The sequence below is a fragment of the Mytilus galloprovincialis genome, chromosome 1 (assembly GCF_965363235.1).
Source record: "Mytilus galloprovincialis chromosome 1, xbMytGall1.hap1.1, whole genome shotgun sequence".
Classification (NCBI taxonomy): domain Eukaryota; kingdom Metazoa; phylum Mollusca; class Bivalvia; order Mytilida; family Mytilidae; genus Mytilus; species Mytilus galloprovincialis.
In genome coordinates, this window is record NC_134838.1 from 86,782,414 (window position 1) to 86,810,147 (window position 27,734).

At 32.0% G+C, this 27,734-nt stretch overlaps 1 protein-coding gene across 1 annotated transcript in view; it reads left to right on the forward strand.

Moving 5' to 3' along the window:
• Positions 1-7,987: 7,987 nt before the first annotated feature.
• Positions 7,988-27,734, forward strand: part of LOC143043101 (neutral amino acid transporter 9-like) — a 33,018-nt gene continuing 13,271 nt past the window's right edge. The window contains exons 1-7 of the mRNA XM_076215568.1: positions 7,988-8,200; positions 12,549-12,605; positions 19,022-19,148; positions 19,600-19,685; positions 21,909-21,972; positions 22,591-22,684; positions 26,316-26,483. Coding sequence (XP_076071683.1) covers positions 8,076-8,200; positions 12,549-12,605; positions 19,022-19,148; positions 19,600-19,685; positions 21,909-21,972; positions 22,591-22,684; positions 26,316-26,483 — 721 coding nt within the window. The 5' untranslated portion in view covers positions 7,988-8,075. The remainder of the gene's footprint in view (positions 8,201-12,548; positions 12,606-19,021; positions 19,149-19,599; positions 19,686-21,908; positions 21,973-22,590; positions 22,685-26,315; positions 26,484-27,734) is intronic.

The following is a 27,734-nucleotide window of genomic DNA, read 5'->3' on the forward strand; positions in this document are numbered from 1 at the left end:
TTTGATTATTTAATTGAGTGAAAGTTTTTCAATTGCATTATTAGGGCCCCGCCGACTAAGGCGGGTCGCCCTATAGTGATCAGTCTGTCCGTCCGTCCGTCCGTCCGTCCGTAACACTTTAACTTTGTGTCCGCTCTATATCTTAAAAACCGTTATGATTTCAAAGTTTATACTTGACATCCATTTTAACCAACACCAGAGGGTGTGTCATGATGTATGTAAAACTTCCTAGGTCAAAGGTCAAGGTCAAAAACTTTGGTTTCAGTTGACAATCCTGTGTCCTGTGGTGAAGATCGTGTCCGCTCTATATCTTGAGAACCGTAATGATTTCAAAGTTTAAACTTGACATCCATTTTAACCAACACCAGAGGGTGTGTCATGATGTATGTAAAACTTCCTAGGTCAAAGGTCAAGGTCAAAAACTTTAATTTCAGTTGACAACCATGTGTCCTGTGGTGAAGATCTTGTCCGCTCTATATCTTGAGAACCGTTATGATTTCAAAGTTTATACTTGACATGTATATGAACCAACACCAGAGGGTGTGTCATAATTTATGAACGACTGCCTAGGGCAAAGTTCAAGGTCAAAAACTTTGGTTTCAGTTGACAACCCCATGTCCTATGGTAAAGATTGTGTCCGCTCTATATCTTGAGAACCGTTATCATTTCAAAGTTTATACTTGACATGTATATAAACCAACACCAAAGGGTGTGTCATAATTTATGTGCAACTTCCTAGGTCAAAGGTCAAGGTCAAAAACTTTGGTTTCAGTTGACAACCCCATGTCCTATGGTAAAGATCGTGTCCGCTCTATATCTTGAGAACCGTTATCATTTCAAAGTTTATACTTGACATGTTTATAAACCAACACCAAAGAGTGTGTCATAATTTATTTACAACTTCCTATGTCAAAGGTCAAGGTCAAAAACTTTGATTTCAGTTGACAAACCCATGTCCTATGGTAAAGATACAATTTTTTAATGCACATTATTCACAGCGGGGCCCACAGAGATGGCTCCCATCTCAATGATATCTAGTTAATTCCAGTTCCAGCTCAAGCAAATATCAAATTGTTTTTTTTCACCACCAAGCTCCTTAATGTAATGTTTGTTTATTAAAACTATATTGAATGTGTGTGTTCAGACATCAACTAAAATGAAATATATATTCTTCAACTATAACAATGTTTTTGTATAATTTTATTTACATAAATCTTGATTTACTTGTCCCTTATTAGAACTTTTGGTTTCCGATGTAGACTTCATATAAGAAATTTGGTCTTTCATGTTCCAACTGATTAAGTACCGACGAGTTATCTTTTTAAGGGATGCAAACACACCTAGACCCTGTGCGTTCAAGCGATGCTTCCTCGCAACACTAGCTGAGTCTTGTTATCATCATAATCCTCTCAAAAAGAAACTCAAACATGCTTCTATTCAATATTTTTACCTGAAATTTACTTTCGTTTTAATTTATTGCTAAGTGTTATGTTAAATTCTGGGACGTATGTAAAGAATAATGATGATATGGCTAACGCTAATTCGACAGAGAATATCCCAATTTTTTCATCACCACGTGTACCTTATGCAATCGAAAGTTTCAATCAATTGAACGCTTTATTTTAAGAACAAAATGCCATTTTCGATTTTCAATATTACAAAAATAGATTTATGTGATGACATTATAGATAAGGGAAAATAACGCACACGATAGCAACTAAAAGTGTTAAAAATTCATGGTTTTGACAAATTATTGGGTTTTCCTTTGCATGAATTGGGTTTCAGCAATGGGCACTTGAATTAGTTTTCAATTATTTTTATTGCATGATTACGCAAATACGCAGCTTATCTGGAGCTCTGATTTTATCTACTTGTAGTAGTGATAAACAGAGTCAAAAAGCGAGTCATAGGTATGCTGTTACCGGCTTTGTCAACAATTTATTAGTTTGTGATTATGTCTAGTTTATGGTGAACCACAAGTGGTAGGTCAATAATATTTTGTATTCAGTTGTATAAACATTGGCACATCTCATTCCATGGAGATTTTTTGGCCCTGCTCCCTCAGTCATGGTATATTGACTTTGAATCTTGCTTAGTTTACATGTACAACATGCATAAGTTTGTGATTAGGTCAGTTTATTGGGAACCATTAGTGGTAGGTCAATTTGTATCGTTCATTGCTAAATGTTAAGGATTTGTTTATTGGTCTGTTTTTCTAATACTATGCAATACTGTTGTCCAACAACTAATTAGCCTTGATAAAAATTAGAAAGTATTGAAGAAGGGGTTGTTTTGATAGCAATTAATCATCATGTCACTTTTATGACCGGAAATGTGTGGCAGTTAAAGGCAAAATATTGGGTCAAAAAGATCGTGAATTATGTAAAAATGACCGAAAAAGCCTTGATCTAAAAAGTAAAAGACCGTTTCATGCTTTTCCCAGCCAGACTTTTACCGGACATTATACAATTGTCCGGAATATATGACCGTTTTGGAAGCCTTGCTGCAATAGGTCAACTATATTTGGTGTTTGGAATTATTGTAAGGTGTACAGGTCTGTTTGGCAGGGCTCATCTGACCTTGACCTCATATTTATAGTTTAATTGATTAATGTAAAGTTTTCTTGGTTAAGTTTGTTTATTAGATGCTAATAGCAGTATGTCCACTTCATTTGGTGCATGGAATGAACAAAGGTGTACATGTTTCATCTAACATTGACCTCATTTTCATGGTTCATTGGACAATAAAAACTTCATGGTTAAGTGACTTTGGTCTGAGTTTTTTATGTACAAAAAGTAATAGGTCAACTATATTTTGTGTATGTAAATGTCTGTCTGGCTTGGTTTATGTGATACTTTTAAATAATTTTTCTTCATGTCTTATCATAAAATCAAATCAATCAAGGTCAGTAAAGCAGTGCAAATGAATATTAAAATGTTAGACCTTTTAGATAAATTTAATAAAAATCTGGCAAGTAGTGTACAAGTGAGATGGATAGTTAGACTACCGGTAGTTTCCCTGTAGACAATGAAATAGTTTTCTTGTCAAGTATGGGGATACCAACTCGCATTATGTAAATTGAATATCTGAGTGTACCTTTTTATAAACAATGCTGACTGATTGTTTAACTCACTGCACTGTTTATATACTTGCAACACTAGGCAGAGAAGATGGCTAAAATATAGCTAACTTGCCTGTGGATAGTACTTCAAGAAATCTTTATTCCAAAATTCCACCATGAGCAGAACCTTCAACTCTACAGAGCACCCGACTTCACCCACCATTTTTTGAGGATTGGACAGTTTTCACTTGACCTTGACATGGATCAGTGAACAAGGTTATGTTTTGGTGGTTAAGTCCATACCTCAGATACTATAAGCAATAGGTCTAGTATATTTGGTGTATGGAAGGATTGTAAGGTGTTCAACTGGCAGGTGTCATCTGACCTTGACCTCATATATTTCTTGTTTGGTTTAAAATTATATGACCATGACCTCATTTTCTTGGATAATGTTTATGTGAAAGTTGAAGTAAAGCTTTGTATTTGGGACTTTCAACACAATATCAATGGTTAGTAAAGAAGGCTAGACATTCCAGCGTGTGCACTGTTGTTAGTGTTGTTTTAATTTTGTAAACCTTGTATTTATATTTCACTTATTTTGTACTTTATCGGGAATGGGTATTCCAGTACAGCTTTGTTTTTTTTATGTTACAAACTGTCAACTACAAAATCTTTTTGTTGGTGTTTTTTCAGATTTATTTGCATGGTTATTTTTATTGTCAGTTGTGTTGTATGTTTGTGAAGAGTGTTTACAGAGTTTTGGTTGCTAGATCCTAATTATTCCCACATTAATCATAATGTCTGTTTGGGTTGCTCCCCTCATTTGGTTGATATAAGGAAACTATAAACTACTGTCATACAAGTGGAACGTTTAGCTAGCTATTAAACCAGGTTTAATCCACAATATTCTTCAAGTCAAGAATAACTGAATATTAAAGTTGCTTATTATTTGTTGCATGAGTTATATAGTCGATGTTTGATTTTGTCTAATTTAACCTGTATTTTTTTTTCTTTGTGCCATGGTGTTGTTTGTATGTCTTTCATTGGACTTGTAGTACTATATTTGCACCCTTAATATCTCCTCCACATTTTTTTTTTTTACAAAATGAAGTGCATTTTACTGCCTATTCATTTTTTAGTGTAAAACTGCACATATAAGTAACCTTTTACCAGCATATTTACAAGTGTACTGTTTAGTAACCTTGGTGATTGTTCAACTCCCTCTGACTCCAATTCATACTAACTCTAAACGTAACCTTGGTGAATATTTAACCTCCTCTGATTCTACTGTTACTTTAGGTACTAAGGTGTAAATTAAACTAATCCAATGCTGATGGCAGATACAAACAAGTTTTTGCTTCATAAATATATTTTCATGAACAATATAATAAAAACAAACATTAAATAAAAAAAGCTCAAGCACTCTGCTAAACATACAAAATTAATTATGCTTATTAAAAAAATTCAAACAATATACAGCTTTTAAGTCTTCTCTTCACCATATAAATTAAATAGTACAACATAAATGTAAACAACAGAAATCATCACTTGAATTATTTAAATATTACAAAACATAATAAAAAGCACTAAAACCCATAATAAAATACATAAAATTATTCATATATTTGTGATAATTACATCTACTGAACATATGTTTAAAGAGATAAGACCATTAAAATAAAAAATGATTTTATCTTGTTTGTGAATTTGTAAAAAGGAAATGTTTTACATTAGAAAGCATTCCAGTAGTTTTTGAAGAGTACTCTTCAAAAAAATCTTTTTCAAGGCATCAATGAGTATAAATAAAAATAAAGCAATGCTATTTATAGATATGCATGTACAAATGAAAAAAAATACCCTGCCTAACCTAACTACATGTAATTAGTGGGGTTATTTCTCATGCAGTTAACTGGAAAAGTTTAACTGTTGTCCTTTGTCTTGGAAACCAATCTTCTGCACAATAGGAATTGTCTCTGAAAAGACATACTGAAATATGACACAATGCTAGTTGTTTTTATGAGAGACAAGTACATGTACCTGTGTTCTGCACCTTTAATTTTTCATTAACTTGCATATTTTATGAAAACTGTCTGTTGTGTACAGATTGGTGAATATTTCTAATTTCTGAGTTTTTAACAAATTAAAAGTTGCAGAAACACTATTTGTTCTCATAAACCAAATATTCTGTGCAGAGGCTAAAGAGGTTTATGTTTCATTCTTCATCGTAAAATACATTTTGTAACTTGTAACATATTTAAAGTCATTGTTTTATAGTTGAAGCAGTGAGGCTGGTATGATAAAAGAGCAATGGTTTTAAGATTGCAACATTTGATACATATGTATGTGAATTAATTTTAAAACACTTAAAACAAGCTTAAAGTCAGATAATGTAATTAAAACTATATCATATTCTTAACAGTTATTACAAAAGCAAACAAAAACTACAATAAATAAATAAAAACTCTAACAACTATTGTTTTCTTGTAAAATGTTGTCATAGTCCATGCAAAAATATAAAACATTAAAAACCATTATGACTAGAATAACAGCTGTCATTAGACTGTTAGACATCTGACTTATAGTAAAGAACATGTTACATCTGAAAAGGTTTAAAATCTATAGAGTATTTCAATATCAAAACATTCTCAGTCGGAGTGTGCTACTTTAACTGAACCAAAGTTTTAACAAATAATTATAATTAAATATTTATAGAGAATACCAATTGCTTTACAGTTGCATTTGACAAATGAGTATTAGAAATTTATACAAAAAATGTAGTATACATGTACATGTACATGTATATTGATACTTATTCAATTCACTTTCTAATTAACTTTGACCTGATGTATTTCTATATTTTGTACATAAAGGTTGTGCATATATAATTATGTAATAAATTTTAGTATGCTGTACACTTCAGCTGATAATATTTTTTCTAATAATTTTTAATGTTAGGGACGACATCAAAAGATCGATGTAGGATAAAAAACTAAAATCAAATAGTTTGGGGGTGGGGGGGTCAACATTGCTGCAAGTTTGGTTAATCTAAAATCGATTTTACATATATCCATATAGGTAAATCAATTTTTTCCAAATTAAGTTAAGAAGGGGGGTAGGGGGGTCAGCGAAAAAACTATGTGAATTAAGTTTTTTTATCCTACATTGAACTTTTGATGTCGTCCCTTAGTTCTACTTCAATTTAATTTTTGTCTTGCACTTCTTGCAATTTATATACATTTTGTAAGTTACCTTTTTGTTAACATGGTTGATGCACATTTTATCGTTTAAGAAGAAATGAGTCCTTAATTTTACCAGTTTTACATGTACATGTTGCAATAGAACCAACATGCTACATTGTAACACCATAAATGAAAAAAATAAAACGGAAAATTGTGTGTATAAAACTTATGAAATGTGGTATGGTTGCTAATAAGACAACTATGCATTTGCATACATTGTACATATTTGTACATTTGAACTTTGAAATATAAAGACATTAATGTATTGTTATAATGTACATATATTTAATACATGTGTTATTTAATTTATTCTAAATTACTTGTTAATTTGATAAATGTTATGTACAATGAGTCTACAAAATGTACATTTGTAGTTTCCATAGCAAGGCATCTATTTGATGCATTATCTATTTTAACCTGAATTTTCTTGGATCTTTTGTCATGCTTAAGAAAAAATATCTACTTGTACATGTATATTAAGCATGATATAGATATGATATATATGTAGATCATGTAGATAACCACAATCATATTAAAAATTTATTTCAAACCAAAAAAAATATTTATTTTTAAATGTATGTATACATACATTGAGCTAATTTAAGCAATGTTTTTAAAGTATTTCATACTAAATTTTGTTAGACATTGTTAGATATACTGTTCCCAGTTTTAAGTAATTTTGGAATAATATATTTATGCAATATCGCACATTCTCTCGAGCGTTCACTATACAGTGACGGATCCAGAGGGGGGGTTCCGGGGGTTGGAACCCTCCCTTTTTTTTCGCCGATCAATGCATTTGAATGGGGACATATAGTTGGAACCCCCCTTTATCCTGGGTTGGGACCCCCCCTTTTTAAAATGGCTGGATCCGCCCCTGCTATACTATTGTCATTTACTAGGATCTACAAACATGACTGTCTAATATAAGTGACCATCGGTGAATGATAGTCTTTTTTAAAACATTAACACAGTTACAATACTTAATGTCAAAACAAAGGTTATAACAATATGAAATCTAAAACTTTCAGGATTACATGATCAGTTTAATGTGCATATTTTTTAGTCCATTCTTCTGCATGTTTCCTGTACTTTTCTTTGTTTGTCTTGTACACATTTGCAATTTCTGGCACCAATGGATCATCAGGATTTGGATCTGTGAGTAATGAACAAATTGATAATAGAACTTTAGAAATAGTTAGTGCTGGTGACCACTGTGATCTAAGTATATCCAAACAAATGCTGCCATTACTGTTTATATTAGGATGGTAAATTTTTGTTGTAAAGCTCAACTTAGGTGGCTTAAACGGATAGTCAGTTGGAAAGTGAATTGTCAGAAAGAATATTCCATCTTGATAAGGACTGTCCGGAGGCCCCATTATTGTAGCTTGCCAATGAAACAAATCATCTCCTACTGGACCTGCTGAACATTGTGCAGGAGGGTCCTTTCTTAGATCCTGAAGTTCTTTATTTATTCTTTTCAATGCCATTCCTGAATGTACACTTTTTGTCAATTCAATTCAGTTATAAAAGATCTAATGTTTAAGCAGTGTTTCTATGCCACGTTGTTTGAATAAACAGCAGAAATGTTGACTAAGTAAAGGATTGCTGAAATCGAAAATGAAATTAATCACGAGCGGATGTGACGTCTGTTACTCGGCACTCCTCTAATGTTTATATTTTTCGATAATATTTGACGTTTTCGTTGACACCGATATGTCATCAAGATGACAAAGTTATCAAAGTTCACAAACTGACTTTTACTTCGTTTTAAAATGGATAGAAATCGTCACATGTCCGTGAACAGCCCAGACGACGAAATACGAACTTTACTTTCATCATCAAATTCTGAGAATTTGCAGCACAAAGAAGAAGGACCCTCTGCCTCAAGTCAGACAAGGCAAATATGTTCCTCACAAATTATTTGTTTACACCCCTACTCAAGATTTTCCTTTGTCAGCTTTCTTAAAAGAACACCAAATTTTTATTAGCCATTTTGAAAATTGATGAAAATAGTAAACAATAAACATAGGTAGGGGCGGTTCCAGCCATTTTAAAGGGGGAAAGGGGGTTCCAATCCAGGATAAAGCATTAAAGGGATAAAGGGGTTCCAACTTCATGTCCCCTTTCAAATGCATTGATCCTCAAAAAAAGGGGGGTTCAAACCTTGGAACTCAATTCAATATTTACATCTACATCATACGACGATCCATCAGCACATTGATGACTATACGTCGGCAATATTATGGTCAGATCATATGTTTTTTAAGTCATATAAAATTGAGAATGGAAATGGGGAATGTGTCAAAGAGACAACAACCCTACCATAGAACAGACAACAGCAGAAGGTCACCAACAGGTCTTTAATGTAGTAAGAAATTCCTGCACCTTGAGGCGTCCTTCTGCTAGCCCCTCAACAAATACATATACTAGTTCAGTGATAATGAACGCCATACTAAACTCCAAATTGTACACAAGAAACTAAAATTAAAAATGATACAAGACTAACAAAGACTACATGTAGATTTGTATTATGCATGCTTTTTCAATGGAAATTGTGATGCCATAATGCGTTCTAATAGCACTAAAAGCCATGAGAAGAGGATATATAAAAAAGAAGATGTGGTATGATTGCCAATGTCGTCAGTGAGACAACTCTTCACAAGAGACCAAATGAAACAGAAATTAACAGCTATAGGTTAGCTCAAGGCCTTCAACAATGAACAAAACCCATATTGCATAGTCAGCTATAAAAGGCCCTGAAATTACAAATTTAAAAGAGAAAACTAACAACCTAATTGATAAAGGGCTTAATGCATCAGATGGATACAAATAGAATTACATGAAACAAAAACACAGAGTGGATGTGGCCAGGTACTTTACATTCCAACAACAAAAAGACACTAATAAATTTGAGAATGGAAATGGGGAATGTGCCAAAGAGACAACAACCCGACCATAGAGCAGACAACAGCAGAAGGTCACCAACAGGTCTTCAATGCAACGAGAAATTCTCGCTCCCAGAGGCGTCCTTCAGCTGGCCCCTAAACAAATATATACTGGTTCAGTGATAATGAACCCCGTACTAAACTCCAAATTGTACACAAGAAACTAAAAGTTAAAATGATACAAGACTAACAAAGGCCAGAGGCTCCTGATTTGGGACAGGCGCAAAAGTGCGGCGGGGTTAAACATGTTTGTGAGATCTCAACCCTCCCCCTATACCTCTAGCCAATGCAGAAAAGTAAACGCATAACAATACGCACATTAAAATTCAGTTCAAGAGAAGTCCAAGTCTGATGTCAGATACATTGTATGAGATTACTTGCACTTTACCAACAGCTAGTTCAAAGCACAAAACAACTAATAAAAAAATGTTTATCAAGGACTAAATTATCAATGAGTTCACATCCAACATCCAATGGATTTAAGGTAAAGATTTCTGTTTCTAACTTTATTTTGCCATAACCAAATGTTATGAAACTTATACACAATGCTTATTACCTCAACATACAGATCAAATTTAAATTTGGGTAGCGTCACATTTACCTTTCTTAGCTTTAAGGGGGAAAATGAGTTGAAAGATGAAAATAATTTTTAACGCGTGATTGACAATGCCTGAAAGCATTGTTCGGCATGGCTATGGGGATGCCTCAACGCATTGTTCAGCCTGGCTACGGGGATGCCTAAAGGCATTGTTAATCTTGAAAGGGTTTTAATTAAGACCCTTTATAAACATAGAAATTGCTGCATTTTGCATTTCAGTTCTCTAACTTAAATTATCCTAAACCCAAGTTACTAGACTTATACACATGTACTTATTACCACAAAACTCATATCAAGTACAAATTTGGGTAGTGTCACTTTTATCATTTTTCTTATGTCCCTTTATAACTTCATATGATACACAAGCTGGGGGCACCATCTGTGTCCCATGAAGACATTCCCCAAAAAATAAATAACAAATCAGTGCACCTTTTTAAATTGAAAATAAAAAGAATTTGCATCGATATTGAGAACTGATTCCATATTTGTGCAATAGAATTAACTTTTGTAATAAAAATATGAAAATGAAATGCCTCCGCCACACTACAACCATTCATCTTTTTATTAAATAAAAAGAGTATAATAATTAATACCGGTTAGTAACAACATATGTTGAACATAGAAATACTCCAAAAGCAACCATGTACAAGTGAATTTGGTGGACAAAGAATTTAATCTTAAATATCTTAATCTGTTGGTCAAAGGTTGTATTCTGTGTAATTTTATTGATAATATTTCTTAGTTGAATCTTTATTTGAAAATTTCTTTTGTTTCAAAAACTCTCAAATTAAAACTTGAAATTGTTATGAAAATTTAGTGACCTCTTTCTTTCACATATGCTTAACACATTTTATTAACTGGAAAAAAGGATTATCTTTTTAAACTTATAATAAATATAATGGTGCATATTAAGTTTTTTGTGTCTCACAAACCTTTTTAATAGAAGAGTAAAGGAATATGATTTTAAATTATTCTCATATGATAATTCCTCCAATTTTTCTATGAGTAAGTTCAATCTATTTGATTGTTGGAAGTACCTCAGACGACCTACACATCATTTTTAGAATTTTAAAATTGAAAATATCTCTGTGATAATTATGTTTTAACGGAAGCAAGTTCATACAGTTTAAGATCTTAGTTCTTGTGCCATTTAGAATTTGTTGGACTGAGAATGTTTGATTGGTCCATTAGTATCTTCTCCCTCTCTTAATAGTCATCGTGTTCAATCCTCAGTTGACACTTCAGGCAAAACTTTTGATGATTTTCTTGAAATGTTTTACAAGAGATTCTTTCAAGAAAAATTCTTGAAATGAGATCAGAAAAATGTCCATCTAAAGAACATTAAAATTATTAAAGAATAGTTATAAAACAAGAAGCGCAGTTGAAATTTCAATGAAGCAAAAACATCACTTGGTGTCCGTCATCTGTCGTCGTCGTCCTTAACTTTTACAAAAATCTTCTCCTTTGAAACTACCATACCAAATTTAACTAAACTTGGCCATAATCATCATTAGGGTATCTAGTTTAAAAAATGTGTCCGGTGACCTGGCCAACCAACCAAAATGGCTGCCATGGCTAAAAGTAGAACAGAGGGGTAAAATGTAGATTTTGGCTTATATAACTCTGAAACCAAAGCATTTAGAGCAAATCTGACAGTGAGTTAAATTGTTTATCAAGTCAATATCTATCTGCCCTGAAATTTTCAGATGAATTGAACAACTGGTTGTTGGGTTGCTGCCCCACAATTGGTAATTTTTAAAGAAATTTTGCCCTTTTTTGGTTATTACCTTAGCTTGAATACTATTATAGATAGAGATAAACTGTAAATAGCAATGATGTTCAGCAAAGTAAGATCTACAAATAAGTCAACATGACCAAAATGGTCATTTGACCCCTTAAGGAGTTATTGCTCTTTATAGTCAATTTTTAACAATTTTCATTAATTTGGTAAATTTTTGTTAATTTTTAGAAAATATTTTCCTCTGTAACTAAAGGGCCAAGTTTATTATAGATAGAGAAAATTGTAAGTAGCAAGAATGTTCTGTAAAGTAAGATCTACAAACGCATCACCTTAATAATATGCACATAGACCAAGGTGAGCGACACAGGCTCTTTTTAGAGCCTCTAGTTTTTTTGTATCCAAAGTTCTTTTCAGGTTTACCTTCATCAGGAATGTCTCAAACCTGAAACCTGAAGTCAGGAATTGTTAATATGCTTTTGGTTTGTTTTTGTGAAGGCCTAAAACTATAGTTGTAAAATTCTATTTTATTTGTTCTCTGTTGGAGAGTTGTCTTATTGGAAATCATACTACATCATCTTTTTTTTATAAATTTAAATACCTTAAAAAGTGAGGGCTACATCACCTAAAGGGACATAAAAGTATAAGCAGTTTCGTCTACAGTATACTTGTCTATTACAGGTGAAATTTTCTATTACATAACATGATTCATTTAATACATCTTCAAATTTTATTAAAATGCAGCTGATTGACATTGTTTTTTACTTATGTTCATCATGCTCTTAAATATTTTTCTCAGATTGAAATTTATTGCAAAAAAAAAAAGAACTTTGTGGTTGCATGGTTTTCATTAATGAGCTCATAGATATTCTAGGATTCAATTTAAGATTGCTGACTTTTTAGTGAACATTTTTCACTGTTTATCTGTAACTTAAATATTTGATTAATTTTGTTTATATTTCAGATCAAAACCAATACCCAAAAAGAGTGCTGAAAAAGAAGCATCACAACAAAGAACAAGGTATATTTCTGAAATACATAAAGATTTTTGCATGCATTCCCTGCTAAGCTTTATCCTTCACTACTTTCAGGTCTGTAGTAACACACAAATAAGAGGCTTTTAAAATGAATGGTCAAGATCATGTGTTATCTCCCCTTGGTATCAGTCTCTGATAACCCATTAGTTAGTATCAATACACAATATATAGATCATGTCAGTGTATTATATGTCATCAGATTAGTATTTTTGACATAATGCAAATAATTTTCAAAGATAAAATTATAAACAAAATTTTGAACTTGCATGATAATCAATTTTCTATATATATATTAGATAGTGAGAAATTGTAAAAAAAATGTTATCATAATCTAATTAATGTTGCAAGGACAATATGTTACTAAATATAAAAAGCTGATTAACAACAAAAATGGTGGATTATTTCATAGAGAGAAAATGAAACTGATATGTTATACAATGTGAAACATTACAAATATTTTTAACAAAGCAGAAATATGAGTGACAGGAGTGGTGAAGTTTGTTGGTAACTACTTGTAATACTGTTTAATATCACACATAGATAATGAAGTTTGTCGGTAACTACTTGTAACACTGTTTGATATCACACATAGATAATGAAGTCTGTCGGTAACTACTTGTAATACTGTTTGATATCACACATAGATAATGAAGTTAGTCGGTAACTACTTGTAATACTGTTTGATATCACACATAGATAATGAAGTTTGTCGGTTACTACTTGTAATACTGTTTGATATCACACATAGATAATGAAGTTTGTCGGTTACTACTTGTAATACTGTTTGATATCACACATAGATAATGAAGTCTGTCGGTAACTACTTGTAATACTGTTTGATATCACACATAGATAATGAAGTTAGTCGGTAACTACTTGTAATACTGTTTGATATCACACATAGATAATGAAGTTTGTCGGTTACTACTTGTAATACTGTTTGATATCACACATAGATAATGAAGTCTGTCGGTAACTACTTGTAATACTGTTTGATATCACACATAGATAATGAAGTTAGTCGGTAACTACTTGTAATACTGTTTGATATCACACAAAGATAATGAAGTCTGTCGGTAACTACTTGTAATACTGTTTGATATCACACATAGATAATGAAGTCTGTCGGTAACTACTTGTAATACTGTTTGATATCACACATAGATAATGAAGTTAGTCGGTAACTACTTGTAACACTGTTTGATATCACACATAGATAATGAAGTCTGTCGGTAACTACTTGTAATACTGTTTGATATCACACATAGATAATGAAGTTAGTCGGTTACTACTTGTAATACTGTTTGATATCACACATAGATAATGAAGTTAGTCGGTTACTACTTGTAATACTGTTTGATATCACACATAGATAATGAAGTTAGTCGGTTACTACTTGTAATACTGTTTGATATCACACATAGATAATGAAGTTAGTCGGTAACTACTTGTAACACTGTTTGATATCACACATAGATAATGAAGTTAGTCGGTAACTACTTGTAACACTGTTTGATATCACACATAGATAATGAAGTTAGTCGGTAACTACTTGTAATACTGTTTGATATCACACATAGATAATGAAGTTAGTCGGTAACTACTTGTAACACTGTTTGATATCACACATAGATAATGAAGTTAGTCGGTAACTACTTGTAACACTGTTTGATATCACACATAGATAATGAAGTTAGTCGGTAACTACTTGTAACACTGTTTGATATCACACATAGATAATGAAGTTAGTCGGTAACTACTTGTAATACTGTTTGATATCACACATAGATAATGAAGTTAGTCGGTAACTACTTGTAATACTGTTTGATATCACACATAGATAATGAAGTTTGTCGGTTACTACTTGTAACACTGTTTGATATCACACATAGATAATGAAGTCAGTCGGTAACTACTTGTAACACTGTTTGATATCACACAAAGATAATGAAGTTAGTCGGTAACTACTTGTAACACTGTTTGATATCACACATAGATAATGAAGTTTGTCGGTTACTACTTGTAATACTGTTTGATATCACACATAGATAATGAAGTTAGTCGGTAACAACTTGTAATACTGTTTGATATCACACATAGATAATGAAGTCTGTCGGTAACTACTTGTAATACTGTTTGATATCACACATAGATAATGAAGTTTGTCGGTTACTACTTGTAATACTGTTTGATATCACACATAGATAATGAAGTTAGTCGGTAACTACTTGTAATACTGTTTGATATCACACATAGATAATGAAGTTAGTCGGTAACTACTTGTAATACTGTTTGATATCACACATAGATAATGAAGTTAGTCGGTTACTACTTGTAATACTGTTTGATATCACACATAGATAATGAAGTTAGTTGGTAACTACTTGTAATACTGTTTGATATCACACATAGATAATGAAGTCTGTCGGTAACTACTTGTAATACTGTTTGATATCACACATAGATAATGAAGTTAGTCGGTAACTTGTAATACTGTTTGATATCACACATAGATAATGAAGTCTGTCGGTAACTACTTGTAATACTGTTTGATATCACACATAGATAATGAAGTTAGTCGGTAACTACTTGTAATACTGTTTGATATCACACAAAGATAATGAAGTCTGTCGGTAACTACTTGTAATACTGTTTGATATCACACATAGATAATGAAGTCTGTCGGTAACTACTTGTAATACTGTTTGATATCACACATAGATAATGAAGTTAGTCGGTAACTACTTGTAACACTGTTTGATATCACACATAGATAATGAAGTCTGTCGGTAACTACTTGTAATACTGTTTGATATCACACATAGATAATGAAGTTAGTCGGTTACTACTTGTAATACTGTTTGATATCACACATAGATAATGAAGTTAGTCGGTTACTACTTGTAATACTGTTTGATATCACACATAGATAATGAAGTTAGTCGGTTACTACTTGTAATACTGTTTGATATCACACATAGATAATGAAGTTAGTCGGTAACTACTTGTAACACTGTTTGATATCACACATAGATAATGAAGTTAGTCGGTAACTACTTGTAACACTGTTTGATATCACACATAGATAATGAAGTTAGTCGGTAACTACTTGTAACACTGTTTGATATCACACATAGATAATGAAGTCTGTCGGTAACTACTTGTAATACTGTTTGATATCACACATAGATAATGAAGTTAGTCGGTAACTACTTGTAATACTGTTTGATATCACACATAGATAATGAAGTTAGTCGGTTACTACTTGTAATACTGTTTGATATCACACATAGATAATGAAGTTTGTCGGTTACTACTTGTAATACTGTTTGATATCACACATAGATAATGAAGTCTGTCGGTAACTACTTGTAATACTGTTTGATATCACACATAGATAATGAAGTTAGTCGGTAACTACTTGTAATACTGTTTGATATCACACATAGATAATGAAGTTTGTCGGTTACTACTTGTAATACTGTTTGATATCACACATAGATAATGAAGTCTGTCGGTAACTACTTGTAATACTGTTTGATATCACACATAGATAATGAAGTTAGTCGGTAACTACTTGTAATACTGTTTGATATCACACAAAGATAATGAAGTCTGTCGGTAACTACTTGTAATACTGTTTGATATCACACATAGATAATGAAGTCTGTCGGTAACTACTTGTAATACTGTTTGATATCACACATAGATAATGAAGTTAGTCGGTAACTACTTGTAACACTGTTTGATATCACACATAGATAATGAAGTCTGTCGGTAACTACTTGTAATACTGTTTGATATCACACATAGATAATGAAGTTAGTCGGTTACTACTTGTAATACTGTTTGATATCACACATAGATAATGAAGTTAGTCGGTTACTACTTGTAATACTGTTTGATATCACACATAGATAATGAAGTTAGTCGGTTACTACTTGTAATACTGTTTGATATCACACATAGATAATGAAGTTAGTCGGTAACTACTTGTAACACTGTTTGATATCACACATAGATAATGAAGTTAGTCGGTAACTACTTGTAACACTGTTTGATATCACACATAGATAATGAAGTTAGTCGGTAACTACTTGTAATACTGTTTGATATCACACATAGATAATGAAGTTAGTCGGTAACTACTTGTAACACTGTTTGATATCACACATAGATAATGAAGTTAGTCGGTAACTACTTGTAACACTGTTTGATATCACACATAGATAATGAAGTTAGTCGGTAACTACTTGTAACACTGTTTGATATCACACATAGATAATGAAGTTAGTCGGTAACTACTTGTAATACTGTTTGATATCACACATAGATAATGAAGTTAGTCGGTAACTACTTGTAATACTGTTTGATATCACACATAGATAATGAAGTTTGTCGGTTACTACTTGTAACACTGTTTGATATCACACATAGATAATGAAGTCAGTCGGTAACTACTTGTAACACTGTTTGATATCACACAAAGATAATGAAGTTAGTCGGTAACTACTTGTAACACTGTTTGATATCACACATAGATAATGAAGTTTGTCGGTTACTACTTGTAATACTGTTTGATATCACACATAGATAATGAAGTTAGTCGGTAACTACTTGTAATACTGTTTGATATCACACATAGATAATGAAGTTTGTCGGTTACTACTTGTAATACTGTTTGATATCACACATAGATAATGAAGTTTGTCGGTTACTACTTGTAATACTGTTTGATATCACACATAGATAATGAAGTTAGTCGGTAACTACTTGTAATACTGTTTGATATCACACATAGATAATGAAGTTAGTCGGTTACTACTTGTAATACTGTTTGATATCACACATAGATAATGAAGTTAGTTGGTAACTACTTGTAATACTGTTTGATATCACACATAGATAATGAAGTCTGTCGGTAACTACTTGTAATACTGTTTGATATCACACATAGATAATGAAGTTAGTCGGTAACTTGTAATACTGTTTGATATCACACATAGATAATGAAGTCTGTCGGTAACTACTTGTAATACTGTTTGATATCACACATAGATAATGAAGTTAGTCGGTAACTACTTGTAATACTGTTTGATATCACACAAAGATAATGAAGTCTGTCGGTAACTACTTGTAATACTGTTTGATATCACACATAGATAATGAAGTCTGTCGGTAACTACTTGTAATACTGTTTGATATCACACATAGATAATGAAGTTAGTCGGTAACTACTTGTAACACTGTTTGATATCACACATAGATAATGAAGTCTGTCGGTAACTACTTGTAATACTGTTTGATATCACACATAGATAATGAAGTTAGTCGGTTACTACTTGTAATACTGTTTGATATCACACATAGATAATGAAGTTAGTCGGTTACTACTTGTAATACTGTTTGATATCACACATAGATAATGAAGTTAGTCGGTTACTACTTGTAATACTGTTTGATATCACACATAGATAATGAAGTTAGTCGGTAACTACTTGTAACACTGTTTGATATCACACATAGATAATGAAGTTAGTCGGTAACTACTTGTAACACTGTTTGATATCACACATAGATAATGAAGTTAGTCGGTAACTACTTGTAACACTGTTTGATATCACACATAGATAATGAAGTTAGTCGGTAACTACTTGTAATACTGTTTGATATCACACATAGATAATGAAGTTAGTCGGTAACTACTTGTAACACTGTTTGATATCACACATAGATAATGAAGTTAGTCGGTAACTACTTGTAACACTGTTTGATATCACACATAGATAATGAAGTTAGTCGGTAACTACTTGTAATACTGTTTGATATCACACATAGATAATGAAGTTAGTCGGTAACTACTTGTAATACTGTTTGATATCACACATAGATAATGAAGTTAGTCGGTAACTACTTGTAATACTGTTTGATATCACACAAAGATAATGAAGTTAGTCGGTAACTACTTGTAATACTGTTTGATATCACACATAGATAATGAAGTCTGTCGGTAACTACTTGTAATACTGTTTGATATCACACATAGATAATGAAGTTAGTCGGTAACTTGTAATACTGTTTGATATCACACATAGATAATGAAGTCTGTCGGTAACTACTTGTAATACTGTTTGATATCATACATAGATAATTTATCTGTTGATTTATTTACTTTTATAGAAGTGAGTTTTCACAAATTTTGCATTAAGTTTATTGAAATTTTCAATGCTGCGATAAAAGCACTAACAATTAAATTGTGGTAGGAATTATCTGTGTTTTGAATTAGAACAAAATGATAAATTGATTTAGATATTGATACCAGTATGTGTAAGCGTAGATATAAACAGTTTAGCATTTATATAATGTGAATTATAAATATGAAAAACTTATTTACTTCCAGACAACCAGTGAATTATGCATCTATCAATAATCCCAATTCAGGAAGCCATGAAGATGAAAGAGCGTCTGCTGTTATCAGTAGATATAAATACTATAACAGACTGGCACCTCATGGCAGTAGCAACTTTGTATGTATACATATATGTTTTTGTTATTCTTTATAGAGCTGTAAATATATGAAGCCTTTTAATATTTCTATTTAGTTGCCATAATTTATTATTGTATATATTTGGGAGTGTTTATTTTGAGGCAGCCCTTTATTTTCATATTGAATGTTAATTTTGTAAACAGATGATCTGACACCTGTCTATCAATCAGTTATTTAGCCAGCCCATGTTATTTCCAACATTTACAAAACAATTTCTAAATCTTTAAAATTATTTATAGTATATAGAAATGACATATTGTCACACACGGCAACATATAAAAAATCAAGGAGCAAGTGAGGTGAACTTATTTTAATAAGGTTGACTTTTAAGTGACTTTACAGATTCGATTTAGCATTGTTTGATTGTATAGGACATACTTCTAAGTTATCATATGCTTAATAACCTTCTGTTTATTTGTATTATTTTTTAGCTTATGCCAGACCATGTTGTTCCACAAGTATTTATCAATTATGTTTTCAAACCAATTCCTGGAGAGCAAAGTAGTATTGTTACAATGTAAGTTTTTAATATTCGATTACCTTGGTTTAATCATATTAGCCCTTTATGCCTCTGCCGAAGGCAGCAGGGGCATTAAGTGTTACCCTTATCTGTCCATCAATCTGTCCATCTGTCCAATTTTTGTTTCCGGAAATTTTAAGAAACTCATTCACAATTCTAAGAATCAAAACTTGCAGACAGAGTTCAAATTTGGTTAGTGAAACACTTAAGGAATAACAGTACTGTAGTTGAAGAGTTGCCACCGTCAATTACGCGTAGCGGAGACAGTAAAACGGAGATTTGCGACCGTCAAATCAAAATTGATGGTGGCAACTCTTCAACTACAGTACTGTTATTCCGATTCTAATGCATTTCAACAAGAAATAATACGATAAAACTTGGAAAAATATCTAAATTTGACAAATAAAAAAAAATCCGCGAAACTTTATGAATGATTTTGGCGCAAAGACGTCATGGGTAAACGTGACGTCAGACAAATGAAAACTTACAAACTGGAGGTTATTACGTTACCTGTACGCTTCAAATTCGGATAAAATAACTTTTAAAACAGCGAATTCGAGGTAGGTGTTGTTTTATTTTGGATTATATAGTAGTAATCGAACATTTGTTGATTCAATCATTTCAAAATGGTTGGCCCTCCTTAGTTACGCCTGGTCAACTGTGGATTTGACGGCAACTTTTAGCCAATGAAAAAAATTGTTACATACAAATTGCATTAGAATTACCATTCTATTCCCCTTTATTACCACGAAAAATTGCAAACTTATTTGTTTTCAACAATTTAACTTAAGTTTGTCTCATTCAAATTTTATGAAACTCATACACATTGCTGAGAAACACCCAGACAGAGTCTAAACTTGGGTGGTTAGTCAGTTACTGTTCTAGAGTTATGCCCCTTTAACAAAAAATTACAAAGCTTGAGCTGAGAGCATTTGTGTCCTCATACACATTCTTCCTTTTTTATTCATTATTTAGTTCTATGTATAATCAATTCAGAACATTTTTGGACATGTCTAAAGCTGAATTGTTAGTATGAATCATCTACAGGTTTGCAATGCTGTCATTAGTTACATTGTATCGATCATTATTAACTTAGAACACTTGAATACAAAAAATAATTTTCACTAAGACGGGTTAGTGTTTTTAAACCACAGTATTGTTGAATGATGGCATAAAGACACATTGTAACAAGACATTTTGTATAAAGGGACATTGTAGACAAGTCAAACATATTCTGCCTTCTTTTCTTTAATCTTTGCTGAATTATTATAGTTAGTGTTAGTTTAAACGTATTTATTTTCAGTGGATTGGAAAACAAGTTATTACAACTTATATTAATCCCTTTCCACTTTGTTGGTGCAAGTGCTGCTTTATAACGACATTAGTCTGCTCTTTTTCGAAATCTACAAGGGTGTCTTTTACATGCAAGAGATATTGCTCTCTCTTAACACGGGTCTGCCATTTAAGAAATAATTGATGCAAGCTATACTTTATTGTAGTTTTAACATGGGTAGGCATTATATTCGTGATTATTTTTGGCCAAGCGCTAGTGAACATCCTTTTTTTTGTTTGTAAAAAACAAACAGCTGGCACTGTGATTTTCAGAGGGAGGAGTTTTTGAACAGGCAACATGAATGGTTGTCGTATCTAGGTCAAATATTTCAATTTCGGAATGCAACACATTACAGTCATAATAAATGAATTAGTAACAACATGTGCATCATTTAAGAGTTTGGAAGTGTTTTAAGTTAATAAAATATATTAAATGCATGCCAATTTGATAAAATTCATTATTCTGCAGAAGTAAATATGTGCATGTGCAAAAAAAATTTATTGGATTTAGAGCATGAGTTTATTCATAAAGCGAAAGAAGCACGTCATATTAGAATTATCTATTTGTCATCATTTCTCAAAACCATATTTGCAAGATTAGTTGACAGTTACTGTTAGATTTTTTGGCCAGGGTGTTATATGCTTAGGAATCGGTTAGGGTTAGGATTAAAAAAAAGAAGATGTGGTATGATGTCTAATGAGACATCTCATCACCAGACATCAAATGGTGATGCCGTTAGCATATAATGAAAACAGGTTGTTAATTGAGTATATTTCTATATGAGTTGGGACCTCCAAAGGAAAATATGGCCACTTATTCTATATATAAGAATAAAAAAAGCTTAATAAAATAGTATTGATTATTAGATGAGTGATATGTTTTGACAGATTTTCTCTATGGAACACAATGATGGGAACCTCACTGCTAAGTATGCCTTGGGCTATAAGACAGGTAAGATATAAGAGGAATTGGATGAAGGCACTTAATTAAGCATGCTAAATCGGGAAATATCCAATTGCCCCAAAATTGAATATGTTTTTGCCACAAGTCATTTACTCAAATAATACAATCTTGCCACATTTTTTGCAACTATTTATTATTCACATTGAATGTTTCATGTTTAATTATTGCTTCTTTTATTTTAACTTTTATATTGTACCATCAAAATTGCAAATAGAGAACCATATTTCTGTGACAACAGTTAATGTTTTTAATAGTTTGAGTTTGCTTTAGTTAAACATTGGCAACCTTGAAATTAGCCCTCAGATGATATGGGAAGGTTTCTTTTTGTTTTAGAATGGCAGAAAAGGCAAAATAGGAATAAGTTCTTTGAATTTACCAAAAGAGTCTTTCTTAAATGTCTCATGTTTGTATTTAACAATTTACAAATGATATCTTATGGAAATTAGTGAAAAAATGCCTTTATTTATGTTACATACATTTTTGTGTTTATTGCATTATTTTCTCTAATATTTTGATATGCAATTACTAAAGCAATGTAATATTCATAAATTAAAAAATTAGTTCACACTTTTTTTCTGTTATGTAAGATAACTTCTTGATTTTCAGGCTGGGTTTGCCACAGGTATTCCATTGTTAGTATTCATGGCAGGGATTAACCTTTACACTAGTTACAGAATACTCAAAACTTCACAAGAATATTGTAAGTAAAACTATATAAAAAAAAAAAAAATCAGTTCTCAGTAAATTTTTTCACACTTTTTTTATCACATTGTTAGTCAATGATTGGAGAGTTCCTCTAAAGTCTAAGCTTTGTTTTGATATTGCTATACAATTAAGTTCTTTAACATACTTTTGAAGACTGTAGATCTGCTATCAAGATCAGCAATAAGATAAGGGTCCAAAAATGGATATTCATGACATGATTATGAGCTTCATATATATCCTCAATTAATACCTTTTTACTCAGTAAAGTGTTCTATCTGCAGAGTTGTAATAGAACAATTCAGAAATGGTGTTAAATTATTGCAATGTCACTGTTAAGAATTATCTGATTGGTCCAGACATATTTTTATACGACCGCAAAAATTGAAAATTTTTTGGTCGTATATTGGTATCACGTTGGCGTCGTCTTCAGAATACTTTTAGTTTTCGCACTCTTAACTTTAGTTAAAGTGAATAGAAATCTATGAAATTTTAACACTAGGTTTATGACCACAAAAGGAAGGTTGGGATTGATTTTGGGAGTTTTGGTCCCAACATTTTAGGAATTAGGGGCCAAAAAGGGCCCAAATAAGCATATTCTTGGTTTTCGCACTATAACTTTAGTTTAAGTAAATAGAAATCTATGAAATTTTGACACAGGTTTATGACCACAAAAGGAAGGTTGGGATTGATTTTGGGAGTTTTGGTTTCAACAGTTTAGGAATTAGGGGCCAAAAAAGGGCCCAAATAAGCATTATTCTTGGTTTTTGCACAATAACTTTAGTATAAGTATATAGAAATCAATGAAATTTGAACACAAGGTTTGTGACCACAAAAGGAAGGTTAGGATTGATTTTGGGAGTTGAGGTCCCAACAGTTTAGGAATTAGGGGCCAAAATGGGGCCCAAATAAGCATTATTCTTGGTTTTCGCACCATAACTTTAGTATAAGTAAATAGAAATCTATGAAATTTAAACACAAGGTTTATGACTATGAAAGGAAGGTTGGGTTTGATTTTGGGAGGTTTGGTCCCAACAGTTTAGGAATAAGGGGCCCAAAGGGTCCAAAATTGAACTTTGTTTGATTTCATCAAAAATTGAATAATTGGGGTTCTTTGATATGCCGAATCTAACTGTGTATGTAGATTCTTAATTTTTGGTCCCATTTTCAAATTGGTCTACATTAAGGTCCAAAGGGTCCAAAATTAAACTTAGTTTGATCTTTACAAAAATTGAATCCTTGGGGTTCTTTGATATGCTGAATCTAAAAATGTACTTAGATTTTTGATTATTGGCCCAGTTTTCAAGTTGGTCCAAATCGGGGTCAAAATTAAACTTTGTTTGATTTCATCAAAAATTGAATAATTGGGGTTCTTTGATATGCCAAATCTAACTGTATGGAAGTTCTTAATTTTTGGTCCCGTTTTCAAATTGGTCTACATTAAAGTCCAAAGGGTCCAAAATTAAACTAAGTTTGATTTTAACAAAAATTGAATTCTTGGGCTTTTTTGATAAGCTGAATCTAAACATGTACTTGAGATTTTTGATTATGGACCCAGTTTTCAAGTTGGTTCAAATCAGGATCCAAAATTATTATATTAAGTATTGTGCAATAGCAAGAAATTTTCAATTGCACAGTATTCAGCAATAGCAAGAAATCTTCAATTGCACAGTATTGTGCAATAGCAAGAAATTTTTAATTGCACAGTATTGCGCAATAGCAAGAAATCTTCAATTGCACAGTATTGTGCAATAGCAAATATTTTCAATTGCACAGTATTGCACAGTATTGCACAATAGCAAGAAATATCTATTTGCACAATATTGAAATTTTCAATTGGAGTTATCTTTCTTTGTCCAGAATAGTAGTTGAATCAACTTAAATCATTGTTTTATACAATATACAATGTATATTCACTTTTACTACCAACTAAAACAATCTTTACCATTCAGTGATAACAAATTTTTCTCATTTCAAATTTCATAAATAAAAAGAAAATTTCTTCAAACATTTTTTTGAAAGGATTAATATTCAACAGCATAGTGAATTGCTCAAAGGCAAAAAAAATATTTTAAGGTTCATTAGACCACATTCATTCTGTGTCAGAAACCTATGCTGTGTCAACTATTTAATCACAATTCAAATTTAGAGCTGAATCCAGCTTGAATGTTGTGTCCATACTTGCCCCAACCGTTCAGCGTTCAACCTCTGCGGTCGTATAAAGCTGCGCCTGGGGAGCATCTGGTTTAATGATGCCAATACTGTATACATTCATTTATTAGGACGGAAGACATCAGAATTTGAATACATTAATTTGTCCATTATTTAATATGAAGGAGATGAAATGATAAAAGATTACTGGATTTATGCATTACAAAAATGCTGCAGCAACCAAGCAAGAAAAAAACCAAACAAAAAACCAAACAAACAAATAATAATAAAATTGTGTAGTTTGGTAAATAGAAATAGTGCTTTAAGGTGCATTTTATGTAGTACATGTACTGAATTAAAAACATAATGAAAATGTTCTTTGGTAGACTTACAAAGCAAGAACAAAATATGTTCCTATAACTTCCTACTCTAGGAAGGGTAGCAAAGGTGTAGTTAGTCAGTCATTGGCTTAGATGCTTGATCTCAGCAAAAAATTAATTTAAGATGTTTTTTTATGTATATATATTTTTTTCAGTAAACAAAATTGGTAATACATGTACAAAATATAAACTAACACAAAACATGGCAGCACAGTTTTATCCTTTGCATTCCCACCACTCATCCCTGTTCCTTGTTAAATGCTTCTGAAATCAATTTCTGCAATAGGGGTGCATTTAAGGCATTGTTTGCCCCATATATATTTGCCTATAAGAAGTCATGAACTTTATGAATAAAAATCATTTGTAGGTATATAAGAAATTTAAACTGCTAGGTTTTCAAATTTTAAGACTGCTCCCAGACATTTAATGGAAAAAGAATGGCATAAATTTATACATTTGTATTCTCTTTTCCATGAAGAAAAGCATATTTTTATGCCCCAGTTATGGGCATTATGTTTTCTGGTCTGTGCGTCCATCCATTCGTTAGGTCGTTCGTCCGTCTGTCCTGCTTCAGGTTAAAGTTTTTGGTAAAGTTGAAGTTGAATCAACTTGACACTTAGTACACATACATGCATGTTCCCTATGATGTGATCTTTCTAATTTTAATGCCAAAATAGAGTTTTAACCCCAATTTCACGGTCTACTGAACATAGAAAATGATAATGCGATTGGGGCAACCGTGTACTATGGACACATTCTTGTTACTCATATTTTTAATTAGGAGATATTGAGCTCATTCTAGAACCTTGAGCCCTTTTATACCCATCATATTTCAACATTCCCGCAGATAAATGAAATTGATTCTTGCCATTGAATTAAAAGATTTAAAATGATATGCAATATATTAGACTCTTTATGTCAATTTTGATGCATGAATTCAAGTTATTTCTTTTTCATACAATTTCAAAGATTTTAAAAGTGTCTTTCATTCTAAAGTCATGAATCTTCTAATATGTAGAAATCTTAATTTCAGTACTATTTAATATTGTAAGGAATTTTTAACTGTAATTAGCATTCATCTTTTTTTCTATTTTTCAGCTGTAGATGGACAGTTGGTAGAATTTTCTGATGTATGTAAACATTATTTAGGGAAGTGGGCACAGTATCTAGCTGTGGGTTCCTCACTTCTAACCCTACTTGGAGGTTCTATTGTTTATTGGATACTCATGTCAAACTTTCTCTACAATGTTGTGTTATTTATTTGGCGTAAGTATAACTAGCAAGATTTGATATACAATTTGCAAAAGTGTTTATTGTAGAATAGACATTCATGAGACTGCAACTTGTTTAAAAAATGTATTAGGCCTAATACACCAAGTTATCAAAATTAAAAGTTCATTAATAATTCTGGAGGGGTGTTAATATGGTGATGAGACAGCAAGCCTACAACACAAAAATAGAAAAGATGTCTAGAAATCATCTTTATAGTTTTAAACAATAGACAAGTGTCTTTATCAAAATACAGTAATATATACAGAAAACAATTGCTCCACTGGGGTATAGGAAAATCATAGCAAAGGGCAAAATGAAGTAAAAGAAAAAACTAAAACAGCAGATAGATTTTGTTGAGTGATCAGAAACAAATTCCTGTTTGCTTTCTTAAATTTCCTTTAAATTTAGAAACCATAAGCATTATGACTTGATAATTCAATTATTTGAGTAATTGCATAAGATAACTAAGTCTTTTTTAGCTCACCTGGCCCAAAAGGCCAAGTGAGCTTTTCTCATCACCTGGCGTCTGTCGTCGTCGCCCGGCGTCGTCTGTTAACTTTTACAAAAATCTTCTCCTCTGAAACTACTGGGCCAAATTTAACCAAACTTTGCCACAATCATCATTGGGGTATCTAGTTCAAAAAAGTGTCCGATGACTTGGCCAGCCAACCAAGATGGCCGCCATGGCTAAAAATAGAACATAGGGGTAAAATGTAGATTTTGGCTTATAACTCTGACATGGGTCAAATTGTTTATCAAGTCAAGCCCTATCTGGCCTGAAATTTTCAGATGAATAGGACAACCGGTTGTTGGGTTGCCGCCCCTGAATTGGTAATTTTAAGGAAATTTTGCTGTTTTTACTTATTATCTTGAATATTCTTATAGATAGAGATAAACTTAACACAGCAATAATGTTCAGCAAAGTAAGATCTACAAATAAGTGAACATGAGCAAAATGGTCAATTGACCCCTTAAGGAGTTATTGCCCTTTATAGTCAATTTTAACAATTTTCATAGATTTGTTAAATTTTGGTAGATTTTTACAAAATGTTTTTCTCTCCAACTACTGGACAAAGTGCATTATAGATAGATATATTGTTAACAGCAAAAGTGTTCTGTAAAGTTATATCTACAAACACATCACCATCACCAAAACACAATTTTGTCATGAATCCATCTGTGTCCTTTGTTTAACATGCACATAGACTAAGGTGAGTGACACTGGCTCTTTAGAGCCTCTAGTTT